This window comes from Dipodomys spectabilis, unplaced genomic scaffold (assembly GCF_019054845.1).
Source record: "Dipodomys spectabilis isolate Male_0828 unplaced genomic scaffold, ASM1905484v1 ptg000175l, whole genome shotgun sequence".
Classification (NCBI taxonomy): Eukaryota; Metazoa; Chordata; class Mammalia; order Rodentia; family Heteromyidae; genus Dipodomys; species Dipodomys spectabilis.
This window is the reverse complement of record NW_024870852.1, coordinates 2,180,092-2,196,407: the sequence shown is the minus strand read 5'-3', so window position 1 is coordinate 2,196,407 and position 16,316 is coordinate 2,180,092. Positions and strand designations below refer to the sequence as shown.

The following is a 16,316-nucleotide window of genomic DNA, read 5'->3' as shown; positions in this document are numbered from 1 at the left end:
CAACCCAAAGACAGCAATGGGAAGGGAGGAATGAGAGGAAAAGAGGGAACAGCCTACACTAAGCAAAAGGAAAAAAGTGTAAACATCACCTGATGTGGAAGAAATCATTGTATTGTCAAAGCTCATAGACTTCACAAACTTTATAGGCCATGATAATGACAATGTGCATGTGAAGGTTAAAATGTGTTTGTGAGTTTAACAAAGTATCACTCACTATTCCACAATACTGTGAAATAGGTGAAATTTATATAATCACCTAATCTCAATTAAAAAAAAACAGTGAGAGGAGGATGGGTTAGGAGTGGTAGATGACAGTGTTGTCACCCTTGTGTTCACACACTACTTTGTAGACTAGGAACTTCTGTGTGCAACTTAAAGATAATAACAATTTAAAAATGTTAAAAAAAAAAAAAAAGAGTACAGGAACCTGACTAACAAACCTCCTCTGGCACTGATCCTTACCCTCAGTCTCATATTTGCCCTTCCCACTATCCTATTGCTCTTGCTTTCTGGAAGTAGGAGTAGAGTCCTTGCTTCATAGGTATGTTGCAAGGAATAATTAGTTATAAGTCTTTGAAGATGAAAAGCACTTGTTGATGGTGTCTTTTATACAACTTCCAGGTGAATACAGACAGATAAAAAAATACATTCCTTTTCTGATATGCCCATTCTGACTTTAATATAATAATGATAATCTTTGTGTCCCTGATGCAGTGGGAAGAACATGAAACTATATATTGCATATATTTGTCTCTGCAGTAAAGCTTAACCAAAATAAATGTCACAGCTTCAATAGTTTGAATTTGGTGGCTAAAGAAGTTTCTTGCCATTCATAAAGTTCTTGCCATTCATAAAGTTCTTGCCATCAACTTCTTTCAAAAGTTAAGGTCTTTGGTCTCTGAATTTTCCCTGTGCAGTTTCTGTTCCTCAAAGTTTACTTTACAATTAGAGTGACAGTTATCTTTTCAGTTGACATTTATCTTTTCAGTTATGTGTCCTGTAGCAAAAGAGTTTTCAATTTAAAAGGAGGGAGGGAAGAAGGGAAGGGAAGAGAAGAGGGAGGCAGGGAGGGAGGGAGGCAGGCAGGCAAGCAAAACAAGATGCATAAACTTCTGTTTGAATAGCTAGAGCTACTTCCATATTGTAGATGAAGAAGCATTGAGGCCAGCTGAATGGTGATTATATCTGAGTAAAACCTTAAATAGCAGTAGTGAAATTCCAGATCATTCTTTATTCACAAATAGAAATGCATTGAGCATATCTGCATGTTTTAAAATCGACCTTAGGTAGTACTGCCTATTAACATATGAAATAAATTCACCTTATTTGTTTCACTTAAAATGTGGCCTCCATTATAATTCCATTGATGACCCCAGTGTTCAAAAAAATAAAATGCATCCTAATAGAATAGAAAATATGAAAGTGGTTGCCTAATCCAATCTGTGTTATCTAATCCAGGCTGTATTTTCATATATTTGCTTGGGGGAGGCAAGGAGCAAGCAGGTAGGACATGGCGAGTTTTTCAAGCATAAGAAATGTGTGAGGGAATTTGGAGGAAACCATGCCATCACAGCCTCTTACAGCATGCAATTTTTTTTGTTATTGTTTGTTTTAGTGTGAAAAGAACTAAAACAAAAGGCAGCACTGTGTGAGCAAATCACAGACCAGAAGAGACACTGTGGTGACATCTAGGGACTCCGTGAATGCAGAGGCACCAAGGAGGAGGGCTAATGGCAGCCCTCGCCCAGCCCACTGTCAGAGTCTGTGGGACAAACAAAGGATTACATAAAGACAGCAGAGAACAACTGCACAAAACTGGAAAATGTTAATCCAGCCTAACCAGAAGACACCAACAGCCAGCAAAAACCTCATCCCGGGGGGCAGTTCGAGACAGAACCTCTAAGTGGGAGCCCGGTCTGTAGCTGTGAGTCAGCACCACCAGGTCCAAAGCAAAGTCCACGAACTGCCAAAACATAACAGAAACTCAGGAACTGTGGCTCTGTGGAAGACTCCGACCACCACAGGAGAGTTTTTCTTGGAAGTGATCAATTAGTCCCAAGAGAAATGAGAGTGGAAAAAGCATAGCTGTCAGTGTTTTACCAGCTTCAGCGTTGTCAGATCCGGGGTTACTTCTGAAGCAGAATTTGGCAAAAAACCATGGCCAAAGAAGAGCTGTGTGTTTTGGAAAAATTTTCTCCTCCAGACATCTTGCAAAAAATAACCCAGGGCAGGCACAGCAAACCAGCTGAGCCACAAACAATGAAAGCTTAGCTACCATCCACAGCCACCCAACAGAGAAATGAAAGAAGTGGCAAAGTTGTAGTTGAAGATACAGTGTCCAAATCTGTGATAAGAGAGCTATGTGTATAGTTGCTGATACTTAGGAAATAATTATAATGACCCTGTCAAATAAAAAGTTTATATTTGTGCTACATTTTACTTTGATACTGTCATTTTCAGGAGACTAACAGCATTTCTTGTCATACTGTATGGCTATCTTAAGAAATTATTTTAATGGTAAAGTGCCATCATCCTTATCAAGGAGACCATTTGTGCAAGAATAGCAGGAAGAAATGAGTCATACCCCTCCCCCCATACATACACAACACTGTGAAGACATCATGATGATGAAACAGGTAAATGCAGTGCTTATGGTGTTGCACTTCAGTCCTAAGGACACAGGAAGTTGTCTTGCTTCTCAGCATGAGAAAAATAGGCTGACTGTCTATGTATAGTTCTGGATCCAACACCAGAGTCTAGAAACATGTTAGAAGTCCACATACTGGGCCCCACTGCAGACCTGCTGGATGAGAAACTCTGTGATTCTGAAATGTGCTCAACTTTGAGAATCTGGATTAATTGAAGACACCCTAATGTTTATTTCCTCCAGCCTGGCTACTATGGCCTCCAACTCATCATCCAGGGCCACGTATGGAGATATATACCCTGGACTCCCTCAAACTTGTAAAACACCTGGGCTCAATGTATGAGTCACTCTGTTCCCAGGATCTATAGCTTGACAGCCACAGCACCTAGGGAGCTATTACTTATACTTGCTATAATTGCTGGAAGTTTACAGATAATTCATCTCCACATTAGACATAGACGTGGCTTGCTCTTGCATGTCTCTGTAACCTGCCTTGGTCCCCACCTCCAAGGTCTTGGTTACCAAACTCCAAGAGAAACTTGGTGGCCAGACTTTTCCAATTTCCTTTTCGGAAGGCTTCATAGCCCATTTAGATTTCATCTTTGATTCCACTAAGGAAGACAAGAAACCTAGGAGCCCACCCTAGAAGTTTGATCTGCACTTTACTTGGCGAATAGAAGATGGAAATTTTTGTTCTGGGCATTTTGGACAGTTTGTATAGGAGAAGATCAAAGGCATTGGTAAAACTGAAAATCACAGGAATGTTGTCCACATTGAATAATGCAACATTAAAATTATAATTCTTTCTGAAAAGTAATTCTCTGGGAGGTATTTCAGATACCTTTTATGGAATAGCTTATAAACCCATCTTCACGATTGCATCTGATGAGGATCCATAGAAATTTTGTTATTTCCAGATTATCAAGATGAAGGTGGACCAGAGTCTGAGGCTGGGCCTGTGATAGCTTTTACACAGTATTAAAGCATTCGCATAATATCATAAATTCATTCAACGTCTACCCTCCCTTTTGTCTGCTCACCATTAAGTGGTTCTTTAAAGTAGCATCTACCCTAAGAAATAAGGAAAATTAAGTATATTTCTTTAAAGCTGTTAGCAGAAGAATAACCTAGAAACAGCCCAACAAAAATAAAGAATATGGAAATAGGCATTATAATTGATAGTTTTTCCTGGCTCTGTCTTTCCCATTCTCCTTTGCCCAGTTGTTTTATAGGGTGAAACATGTAAGGAAACAACCATTTGCACAGCACCATTTTATGTCCTGAAATTCAGTTGTAGTCATCAACCCTGGATGTGAATATAAATATTATTTCTTAGGTGTTCTAAATTCTACCTGTGCTTGTGCTTACCTGTGATCTCAGCTACAACACCCTCACCAGAAACTTTGTGCTGCCTACTGGTATCCTTTCCTGTTCCCTCCTAGCTTTTCTCCAGCTTCCAGAGATTTCTAATCAGAGCTTTTTATAGGCAAGGAAGAAATTCAATATAATTCTAACCCCAGTGGAGACAGCTTAGCTTGCACCTCCTGAGAACCTGTTGGACCTTGATTTCTGGCTCATCATAGCCACCTCCTTCCCCACCTCCCTTTGAGAGATCAGTGTTGTAAGGTATGCTTTTTACTGAAGATAGGACCACAGTGTATCTCATTGAGTCCTCATTGGAGGTACAAATAATCCAGGTCTTAAGACAAGAAACAGCTCCCTGGAAAAGTCTTTAAAAGTAAGGAATAATCCTACTAGAACAAAGACTACTGTCTACTCCAGAACTGAGAATTTGAACAGGAATCACTAGAGAAGTTGTTTTGTTTTCTTTTCTGTTGGTCGTGGGGCTTGAACTCTGGGCTTGGGTGCTGTCCCTGCGCTCTTCAGCTCAAGATGAGCACTCTGCTGCTTGAGCCTCCATGCCACTTCCTAGAGAAGATTTTTACTGACAAGTTTTTTGTTTCATCATTGGACCCAGGCTTTTTGTTTTAAGTGTAATACTTTCTTATAGCCTTCTTGTACAGTGGATTAACCAGAAATGGCCTTGGGTCCCCACACTGTACCATATGTTTGAGGAGTTTTGTCTTTAAGCATTTTCCTTCCAAATGTCTGAAACATCCCTAGATCTCTTGGTACTTGAGTGGTTATTTGATTCTTTACCTGTTTGGAAGTACAAAGGGGAAAATGGATGTCAGTGGAGTTGGGTTGTCTTATTAGGTGAGTTACAAAAGGGTTTCCATTGTTGGGAATAGTATGTGTTTCAGTATTCTTAACAATCTTCATAATTTGGCAACTAAAAGTGTGAGACTTTGATTTACAACTAACATTTATATTAGAAAGAGCAAATTCTTCAGCCAATACTCTAAATTTATATTCAAGTCTTTGTGATTCAGATGCTTGAAGAGATGCTGATCCAGTTCCATTAGTGTTGTAACTTTCAGCTCCCGCTCTCAATATCTTAGATTCTAAGGCACCTCCACATGCTTTCAAATGACATTTTAATAGATGGGTATTAGGTTTTATTTAATGTTCACATATGAGAAAGGTCTGGGAACAGTCCATGTGATTTTTTTTTTTAATATACATTGCCTTTTCTTTGCCACTGGAGGTTAACTGGTTTGTAGATGTGTGTATGTTTGTTAAAAACAAAGGAACAAACATTTGGTTCAGAGAAGAGATAAGTGCTGCGGCTTTTTGTTCCTTTAATAGAAAAGAAGAATGATAAGTTAGTTTCATTTTTTGGAAAAAGAAGAATTATTGGACTAGTGGTAGAATTGGTGCTTTCGTTGTATGTACAAGACCCTCAGTCCTAAGCACCACCAACCACCACAAAAGACTTCCCAAAACCTTCTGTGTTTTGATTTATGAAGAATATAGCTTATCTGAATGAAGTATCTCAAAGTACATCTTGGGACCACAAGGGGTCATAGTGTAATTGTTTTCTTTTTGGTATCTTTTAGCACAAATTGTTGTGTATGTCTGTGGCCTTTGATTTCAGAAAGCACTTGATGAAGGCAGGCACAAAAGGAAAGGAAACTCCTGTGGCCAAGAGAAGGGCCTGGGATTAGTGTGGCCATTCTCTGTTTCCTTCAGCTCTTTAGAAGGCACCACCATAATATTTCCACAAAACTTCAGTGAATGGAAAGCTAAATTTTCTCTCTTCAGCATGCTGTGACTTGAATATGGAACTCATTTAAATTTCTTCTTTTTCTTATGAGGAAATTTCCATGCTTGGTTTGTCAAGACAAGAGAGTTTGTTTCTTGGGATTGAAACAGTAATGAATTGAAACATGTTAGAGCAAGTTTTAAAAAAAAGTGTTTTTTCCTAGTTTAAAGCTTTCCTCAGTGCAAAATAAATTAAGCATTGTAAAATGAAGTTAATTCAAGTAATTACTCAATGTAGAAGTTCTAACCATATATATCATTGGTATTGCAACTTCAGGGTATAATTAAATGCTCAGAAATCCTACAGAACTTCCTCTAATTTGGTTTCTATATATATTTAACAAGACAAGGAACAAATATGTGTCCCTATGCAGTGTTAACAGAAGACTTGAATGGATGAGATTATCTTCAGATATCTAGAACTCTTAGATGCTAGGTTTGAATTTAACTATATTCAGTTGCTTTATTTGCTGGTGGATATTAACATATTACATGTCACATTATAATTGCCATTACTGTTCGTATCAAAGAATTGATTCTTAATTTGGTCCTAAGGCATCTTGATCAGGTGCCTGCAAATATCAGTTTAACAGATTCCCAGAATAGCTTTCTTCTTCCATAGAATTAGAAAGCCTAACTGACATAATCACAGGAGATCTCCTATTGACACTTTCTTGTTCTATTTTAAACTACCTAGACAATTTGAACAGTTGTATATTTCTAGAGGATGAAACTTTATGTAGTAGATATATACTTGTTTTATGAATAGAGAAAAATGTTTTAAAATTTTGTGTCTTTTATTCTCAAAAAAAAAATAAAGGATTAAATTGGCCATTAAGATTTTGTAATAGTCCTTACAATGTGACTTTGTTCCTACTTCTCCCAACTGTGCTTTAAAATGGACTTCTTGGGTGAGGCTAAGTACATCACCTTGACTATTTTCTAGATAATCTTCACATTCCTAAAGTGTATTTATTTCTCATGTTGTAAGTAGATCTAGTTTTGGGGGCTGATAAGGTCCAGGGCTAAGTTTTTCTCTTTTTTTTTTTTCTACTTTTTTTTAAATTGCTAGTCCTGGGGCTTGAACTCTGGTCCTTGGCACTGTATGTGAGCTTCTGGAATCAAGACTGGCACTCTACCACTTGAGCCACTGGTCCACTTCTGGTGCTTTTTATTTATTTATTTATTTTTTGGGTCCGGTCCTGGGGCCAGACTCTGGGCCTGGGCGCTGTCCCTCAGCATTTCAGCTCAAGGCTAGCGTTCTACCACTTGAGCCACAGTGCCACTTCCGGCTTTTTTCTTTGTGCTTATGTGGTGCTGAGGAATCGAACCCAGGGCCTCATGCATGCAAGGCAAGCTCTGTACCACTGAGCCACCTTCCCAGCCCCTCTGGTGCTTTTTTTTAAGTGGTTAATTGGAAATAAGAGTCTCAGGGACTTTCCTGCCCAAGCTGTCTTTGAACCACAATCCTCAGAGCTCATCTCCTGGATAACTAGGATTACAGGAGTGAGCCACCTGCACCTGGCTGTTTAAATGTTTTGGGACAAATCACTGACCTTTCAGGCCTCAGTTCTTCATCTGTCAAATATTATTATCTAATATTTCAAGTGCCACCTATAGCATATAAGAGTACTGAGGTAGGTACACTATCCCATGTGTTCCTTTTTCATCTGTTTAAATGGTTTGCTGTACTGACCACATACTGGATTCACTTAGGTAGCTCCTAGTTCACTCAGACTTGGAGGTTGGGCCTGGGCATTCATATTTTAAATATCTTCACATAGTGTCATGTGATGCTATAGTTAGGAACAATTTATTTAAATATGTTGTCTGTATGTGTAAGTACAGATGTGAAAAGAGGCAGGGTTGGCTAAGGCATGATTATCAATTGGAAGAGGGACTAAGTCTGAAGTATATTCACTTTCAGACAAATGAGTAGAAAAATTGGGGGTGGGGGGAGAACAAGGTAGTCATGCACTTTAGTCATACAATGAGATATGTTTCATTTTCTCCTGAGGCCCTCCACATTTGTTCTGCTGCTTTAGGCCTTAAACATCTGAACATAGCCCTGTGTCTTAGCCAGCTTTGAAAAATTGTTGCCCTCATTTTGGAAGATGAGTTTTTAAAGAACCTACATAATTGTCTGAAATTTTTACATAAAGCTCTTGGGTTTGCCTTTGATCCATGATCATTAATATCATTAATAGGCTCTCTGCAAATGCGTGTGAGTCTCAAGTTAGCATTTGGCAGAACTGTGTAAGAATGAACGCTTTTAAAATAGTTTGGCTCAGAAAGCATATCTGAAATAACCCTGTGGGAAAATCAGAAGAGTTTCTCATCCTCCAAAGGATTACCTAGGATGAGATACTGACCTTGTATTTTAAGTTCAGTTACATTTCTTTAAAGCTCATTCATTACCCAGCCTGATTTATTTTGGGGGAGAGAAGCAGGCTGTGAGAGAGGCTCTGCAATGATGTACAGTTTTTGTTTGCCTTTTGCTTTCTGCACAGTTCCCAAAAGATTTTTATCATAATGTGCGTGACTATACGTGTGAGTGTGTGTATATAAAATCTTTTTTTTTTAAAGACAAAATTCTGCATGACATTTACTACAGCTTTCCTCTTAGAAACTAGAGTTGAAGACTTCTCAGGCTAAAAGTGATCAAACCCCAGAAGGCAAAGTGTGTCAGGGTGAGCAGAGTGCTGACCTCTGCCTAGAGAGAGGTCACTTCAGCACATAAGACTCTAAAGGGAGGAAGAAAAAGCAAGTCCTCAGCAGGGAGTTTGACTTGCTTAAGGGCAGGAGAGAATTTATAAAAGAGTTCCCAGTCTCCCACGCCCTCTTGCCTGCTCTTCCCTTACTAGTCTGCCCCTGCTTAAAACACACACACACACTATTTCCACTCACTGCCTCACACCCCTTTCTTTACCTGCCCCTAGAACTATGGACAGATTGGCAAACCCTGCTCCAGTGGAGCTAGGTGATGGATTGACTGGGAATTTGTCTAGGCCCACTGGCTCTTAAGCCTTTTTTCAGTTCCTCCTTAACATGCTTGACTGGTGAGAAGAACACAGAGGGCTGTTTCCCAAACACACTGTGGATGCCTGGGAGGGTTCATACCAGCTCATCTATTCCTCTTGTCAGAGTGAGAAGGTGGAATGGTAAATCAGAGCAACCTCCAGCCAGGATGTGGGAGACTGGGCTGGGTGTTTGGGACATATCCCAGAAGGAGGAGCCTAAAAAGACGTTACTGTAAGGATGCCAGAGGTTTGTAAAACAGCAACATGGCTTTATTTGTATATTCTCCTTCAAGTGTGTGTGTGTGTGTGTAAGAGAGAGAGAACCTTTTCCCAGTGTCTTTTTGCTCAATGTAGTGATTTCTTGAGAAGAGACTCGGGCATCTGGAAAAACTTTATCAAGTAGCTTATAGTAAAAGATGGCCTGTCCACCTGAAAACATTTCTCAGAGGGAGTAAGGTCTCTGTGCCCAGGTGCAAGGGATCTGTGCTGCTGTTTGGGGCTTTTGTTTTGTTGGGGATAAAACAAAAACAACATTCCAGTTAAAAGAGCATTGTAGATCTCATCTAAAACCTGTGTAAATCTCAAATCCTTTTTCATACATCTAGGAATTTTCTACAACACATCAGCAGTGCTTTCCCTTGAAAGCAGTATATCTTAGAACTGGTTTATCAGATCTCATGTCCTGAACCCTGGTGGTAGAAACTACTTTGGCTTTTGTTTTGCATGGTTGTCAGGTCTAATTCCAGGTCCCAATAATATTTTAGGAAAGCTGGCTGGACTTGAGAGAAAACTTCACTTTTCTGCCAGCCGATATTAATGTCTGTCTAGGTCAGCTATCCACCATATGAGACCAATCCTGGAAGAAAAGGAGGTAAGAGAGTTAGACTTGACACTAGTTCCTACATAATCCAGAAGAAATAACTACCATGTAGAGTTGGCAGCCATGAAGGGAACTTTTGGTAGGGAAAAGCTCCTGAAAACCAGAGTCACAAGGTACTGGTAACTCACACCTATAACCCTAGCTATTTAGAAAGCTGAGATCTAACAATCTCAGTTCAAAGCCATCCTGAGCAGAAAAGTGCATGTGACATTTATCTCCAGTTAACCACTAAAAGCCAGAAATGGCTCAAGTGATAGAGTTCTAGTCTTGAGCTAAAAGCTAAGGAACAGAGCTTACATCTTGAGTTCATACCCTAGTACCAGCACAGAGTGAAAGAAAAAAAGAAGCAGAGGGAAGGGGGAAGAAGAGGGGAGGGAAGGGGAAAGAAGAAAGGAAAAAAAGACCAGAACATCGTCCCATCCTTTCATAAAGATATAAAACTCTCAAGATTATGCTTGGAGTCTCATAAGGTCAGGTACTTCAGCTTACCTCACTTGGCACTGCTTTGGAAAAGCAGTGCTTGAGGGGATGGAGAGGAAAAAAACTGTTCTAATCCTCATTATTTTCAGGCTGTAGACAGTGATCTACACTTGCAGACCACACACTTGTGTGGAATTTAATTGGGCACCAAGCTTTTTTTTTTTTTTTTTTTTTTTTGTCATCCTGTAGTTCTTTCTTGTCTTGAATGAGCTTTTCTTTCTGCTACACTGGTAGCAGGCATTGAATTGATCAAGGAAAAAAGCCGACAGTTTGTATAATCACAACCAAATAGAGAATCTATGTGTAACCATAAGGCCTACTATACTTCTTTTGTAAGAAGCCTGTATTCATTTTCTATTACCATGTAACAATTTACCATAAGCTTAGTGAAAGTGCACAAATGTATTATCTTACAGATGATGACAGTTTTTAGCTGGGTCCAGTGGTCAGTGTCTGAGGGCTGAAAATCCCCAGGTCAACCATGCTTCATCCTCTGGAGGTTTAACTAGGGAAAGATCAGCTTTTGAGTTCCCTTGTGTTAACAGAATTCATTTCCTTGCAGCTGCATAACTAGTGCCCATGTCCTGTTGGCTGTTGGCTGTTAGCCAGGAATTTCCTAAAAGCCTTTTCTCCAGGTCCTTGCTATGGAGCCTCCATTTCACTAGTGGAGAAATCTCCATTGCTTTGAATCTCTCTCATACTTTGAATCTTGTGGCTTCTCCTTTTGTGACCAGAGAAAATATTCTGCTTTATTAAAAAAAAAAATCTATGATTAAGTCAGCCTTCCTCACCTGAAGACTTATTTATCTGGGACTTTATAACTGCAAAATTCCTTCATTGTAGTACTCGAATTAGTGTAATGAGGGGCTGGGAAACCTTAGGAGCCATCTACAATTCTGACTGCAACTAAACTCAGTTTAATGGCAAAAAAGAAGACTGTCATTGAAATCTAGCTGAATTTTTTTTGTGTGTATATGTGCTGGTCCTAGGGTTTGAATTCACTGACTAGGTGTTGTTCCTGAGCTTTTTTTGCTTAAGGCTAGCATTCTGCCACATGAGCAACAGCCCCATGTCCAGCTTTTGAGTAGTTAATTGGAGATAAGAGTCTCCCAGACTTTCCTTCCTGGGCTGGCTTCAGACTGCAATGTTCAAATCCCAACCTCTTCCAGAGTAGCTAGAATTACAGGCCTTAGCCACTGCCACCCAACTTGCCTGAATTCTTTAATATTTTAATAGATTCTTATTGTGTAACACATTGCTTACAGTAAATACTAATAGCGGCATACTCTTGTTCTTCTATCAATACTAACAATGACACGTTGTCAGTTTAACAGATGAAGAAACTGAGGTGCAAAAGAATTTTGGAAACTTGCCCAAACCCGCAGCCCAGTCACGATGTTGTGAGGCTACAGTGAGAGAAAATTCTAAACCAGGAATTGGGAAGGAAGAGCTGTGATTGGAATCAAGGAAGTCTGGCTCCAAAGTGCATGCCCTTGACCAGCCAGCACATGGCCTGGCTTTTGCATACCAAGAAGGTGAAAGTACAGTAAAGCAACAACAGCCCTTGGTGGAGGCAGAGCACTCAAATGTTCAGGTCCTCTTTTGTAACTGCGCTAAGGCCAGCGCTGTCCCACTGAGCATTCACATAGAAATACTGGGACATGGATGTGGAGAAAGCCCAAGATGGTAATAAGATCTGAATCCCTTAGTTTTATTCAGACCTATACTCTATTTCACATGTGTGATCTTCCTTTCTGTGCCTTAAGGTCTCTGACACAGACTTCTAAAATAAAGCATCACCAAAAAGAAGGAGCCCCTTGAGAGTGTTTTGATTTTTGACCTCCTGGACTTACAGGGTTTAGATTTCTGTCTGTGAGATGGGGCTTGTCCAAGTCATTCAGAGTGGGTGCCTCAGCACCACTGGAAACGTCTGCATAGTTCTGACCTACCCTGGCATGACAAACAGGTTTAAAGATGACTTTTAGTTGCTAATCCATCAGCACTGGGTGTGGAATAGAGAGGGAATAGTCTTGGGTAGCTGCGGTCAGAGAAAGGAAGCATTGCTGGATACAGGTGTTACAGGAACTCCCAGATGTGTCTGAGCTGGACACTGGACATGGTGACTTTTGATACACTCTTAAGTGCTCACATGATTTTTATTGTGGTAATCTGAAGAAACAAGGTCAGGGAATGAGACAGCCTGCAATTGCCCAACACTAGATAATGCCCTTGCAGCTAGGTCTCAGCCCCTGAAATAGCACGATGATTATGAAAACCCCTGTGTGCGTGTGTGTGTGTCTGTGTGTGTGTAACTGTGGTCACAAATGCAGGGAGGAGGACCTAAGGGGGCTGTCTGAACCCCTTTCCTGTGATTCATATTCTAATTCTCTGAAGCAGAATCTAAAAAGGAAATTGGAAACTTCCCAAGAACAAAAGAACAACCTACAAAGAAATGGCTTCATCTGCCTTTGATTTCAGAAAACACCTACTGCTCTGATTTATAAACATGCCCCTTTCTAGGCAAAAGTAGTTCAGACGGGTCATACTGCCTTGTTACAGTTCCATTGCATTGGGTTTTGCTTAGCACTGATCTCCCAATGCTTTACCTTTGAAAGTCACACCCAAGGCAGGTTCCTTGCTTCAAACTGGCAAATTCTTAGATGAAGCCTGGAAAAAAACCATAGACAGCAGCCCAAGAAGCAGAAGCCCTAAGTTATAGTCCTGGTGGTTGCTAACTGTATGTGCAACTGTAGGTACCTCTCAACCTCTGTAGTCCTGTTTCTCCTTTGGGAAATAGTAAAGACTGGATCCTTTGATGGATTAGATCCCCTTGGTTGTAGGAACATTCAGTGAGTCTTAAGATGAAGGCTTTTCAGAAACTGCCCATCTCTCAGCAAAAATGGAACAAAGCAGCTTTTCACTTTTCCCGTGCAGAGTAGAGGAGACCAGTGCAATTGGTTGCCTGAGCAGTCATTAGGAAGCCAGCTGCAAGCTTGTGTTTCCTTCTGAAATCAACAGGAGTTCCCCCTTCCCTACCAGTAGAGTTTTTCTTTGAAACAAAGCTGTTACTACAAAGCTGGTATGTACATTTGCTATCAATTATTCAATTCTTGGGTGCCCTGGTTTGGGTATTTGTAGGGAGTAGAGGGGGATTGGGCAGACTTCCATTCAACATTCTTATTGGATTTAACAGCCTTTACTCTAGGCTAATACTGACTTGTATATCACAGGTTAATACTGGACCCATGCATAATGATACATAATTTGAGACTTGTAAAAGCTGCCTCGGACTTGAAAGAAACACACTATGCCAGGAAGGTTGTGCCCAGCATGCAAGAGCAAGTAATCGGGGGAGAATGTATGTCCAAAGGAAGGGAGCCGCGCCCTTTTGACATGATCTGCAGGTGTTCAGTCCGGAGCTGCCAGGCAACCATATCTTCACAGCTCTGGGAGCCTCACCCTCTACCCCAGCTCACTAGTCACAGTCATTGGAAGACAGTTCACAAAGGACAATTCGTTACTTTTAATATGCTCAGAAATATCTCATGAATTTGCAAGTGATGCATGCAATAAGATTGCCCTAATGATTTCTAAACTTTGTTTTTAAGACTTTGGGGCCAGGAGCCTAAAGAACTGCCTTCGGGCACTGTTCTACCTCAGATAACCAAGCTGTTTGTTGGCATTGTTGGAGTCTGACATAGACTGAGCTAGGATGTTTAGCTGTTTGTGGGGTGGAGAAAAAAAAATGTTAAGAAAAATAATTGTTGTTTTTGCAAACTATCTATTTAAAAACAGAACCTCAGGAAGCAGATTTCTGTTCCAGTGCTTGGATGAATCAGAGCTTACAAAGTATAAATACACATTAGCAGAAGGAGGCTTCCCATAACCCATGTGCTGTCTTCCCAGACCAGGAACCTCTGAACTCCTGTTTCTCATTCCCAGTAGAAGCAAGAGAGACCCACAGTCAAAACGGAAGTGGTTGGAGTATTGTCAGCCCAAGTTTAAACCCTTGGCTTATGGGCCTTTTTTTTTTTTTTCCTTTGAAGCCAGCTAGTTTTTAGCTACACACTTGCATGCTTTTAGATAGGCAAGTGTAAACCACTTAGACATGTTAGGAAACCCACACTCTGGTTCCTTTGGCTCTTTGCTGCTCAAGAAATATTACTAAGTTAACTTTGACTCACTGACCCCTCAGATCAACTAATAAAGATGAAGCACTTAGACCACAACTTGCTCAAGGGGCAGTGTAATTATTTTACTTAAAAATGATGTCAGGTGGCAATTTAGCAACACACTGGCTTCCAGGCTATTTAATTCAGTTTAACAAGGAGGAAAAACATTATAATTAATGGAGAGATTGTACTTTAGTAGGGTTGTTCTCAAATTTTACTGTCCATAAGCTCAAAAGGAAGATGTGGGTGGGAGCACTTGTTGAAAATGCAGAGTCCCAGACCCAACTTGGCCTTAGGCTGGGCCTGGGGACCTACATTTAAGAAAATTCCACTTTCAAGTCATGCTTCTGATCACTCAAGTCTCACTTAGCTTTTAGTCTATCAAAACATATCCTCCTTTCTGATTTTGTACTATGTTAAGTTCTGAATCCCAGGGCAGCTTCTTATCCTAAACTAGCTTTCTAGTTAATATCCTAGTTTTATGGCATGTGTCTACTAGGATTCTAGCTAGCCAGATTTCTGGATTGAAAGTTCTCTTCCAGGGTCACTTTATAGAGGTTGAGAACAATCCTGAGGAGTAGCAAAGGCTCCGGGTCCTCTCCTTTTACTCCCCTGAACCCAGGATAAGCAGGGTTCAGTTGCTTGCTTCCTCTCGCTTCCTCTTCACAATCTTGATCCCACAGGAGCCCTGTCTAGGATCTCTCACTATTAAGAGTATCCAGAACCAAAGGCTCATTCAGACAACACCCTTGAATCTCAAGATCACTTCCCTACTGGAATGAAGAATTGCAGAGACTCATTAAACATTTTTTTCTTGGCACAAAACTATTTGGCAGCTACCCAAGGAATTCTGGGGTCCTGCAGAATCCAAGTGTATAAACCACCAGAATAAGGTATTGTTTCAGAATGGTATTTGCTGCTAATCTACAGTCTCCAAGCTCAGGGGGTTGTACTTCTCCCCTTCTAACCCCATCTTGCAGAAACCAGTTGTCCAGCAGCAGGGATTAATGACAAAGTATTGCAACACTAAGGCAGGGAGATGTCATGGGAATCTATACTTGCTATCCAGGTTTTTCGGAATACCTCCTCAATGAGCCAAAACATGCTGTTGGAGCTCTTAGGGCTGTCACAGATCTTAGAATCCCTCGGTGGCCTCTGCTCATGCACAAGGAGCCAGAAACACTTAAGAGTCTGTCATCCATTATTAAACAGTTGCCCATGTGAAAGCAGTGCATTTCCCAAAGTATGCCTGTCCTCCAGTTTGTTTGCACCGGTTGGAGTTGTACTATGAAATCCACAGGTGGGTGGAGCACCGGAAGGCAGTCTGAGAAGGGTAAGCTTTGGCTTCCTAAACCAACAGCAGGGAACTCCTGGGGACTCCATAAGGCTGTGGGAAGCTATCTGTATGCCTGTCACCATGGCTCATTCCTTGCTGTAGAGAAGCCAGAAGCAAAGCTGCCCCCCACACAATACTGCCTCCTGTATGCCATATTTGCCCTCTGGTCACCAATAGCCTGAGCCTGACAGAATGGCAGAGCTTTTGTCCTGTAGGGAACAGCCCACCCTGAATAGAACCTCACGCGAGGTCAAGACACCCAGCATCCCATGCCTAATAGCCCCACTCAGAGCCCATCTGCTTGGTATGCACTGGCCCAAGGACTAACTCATAACAGGGAGACCACCCCAACAAGGTATGCACTGGCCCAGGGACTAATTCACAACAGGGAGACCAGCCCAACAAGGTATGTCAGTCAGTCAATCGCAAGGATATGGTCTATAAAATGGCAGAATGTCACTATTAATCCAAACCACCAAGTGGGACAAAAAAGAAAAATCCAACCCATTAATTAAATCTGTCTTCATCCCCAACACCAATGCCGAAGTGTTTAAAAGCCCTTTAGTCAGTGGGCACTTCCCACAGCTGCTCCCAAACAAGTCACCTCCATACAAGC

At 40.9% G+C, this 16,316-nt stretch overlaps 1 protein-coding gene across 1 annotated transcript in view; it reads left to right on the top strand.

Annotated features, from left to right (window-relative positions):
* Positions 1–2,434, top strand: part of LOC122120466 (SLX4 interacting protein) — a 132,489-nt gene extending 130,055 nt beyond the window's left edge. The window contains 4 exon segments of the mRNA XM_042694716.1: positions 1,616–1,646; positions 1,649–1,732; positions 1,735–2,062; positions 2,065–2,434. Of these exon segments, the coding sequence (XP_042550650.1) occupies positions 1,616–1,646; positions 1,649–1,732; positions 1,735–2,062; positions 2,065–2,249 (628 nt within the window). The 3' untranslated portion in view covers positions 2,250–2,434.
* The last annotated feature ends 13,882 nt before the right edge of the window (positions 2,435–16,316 follow it).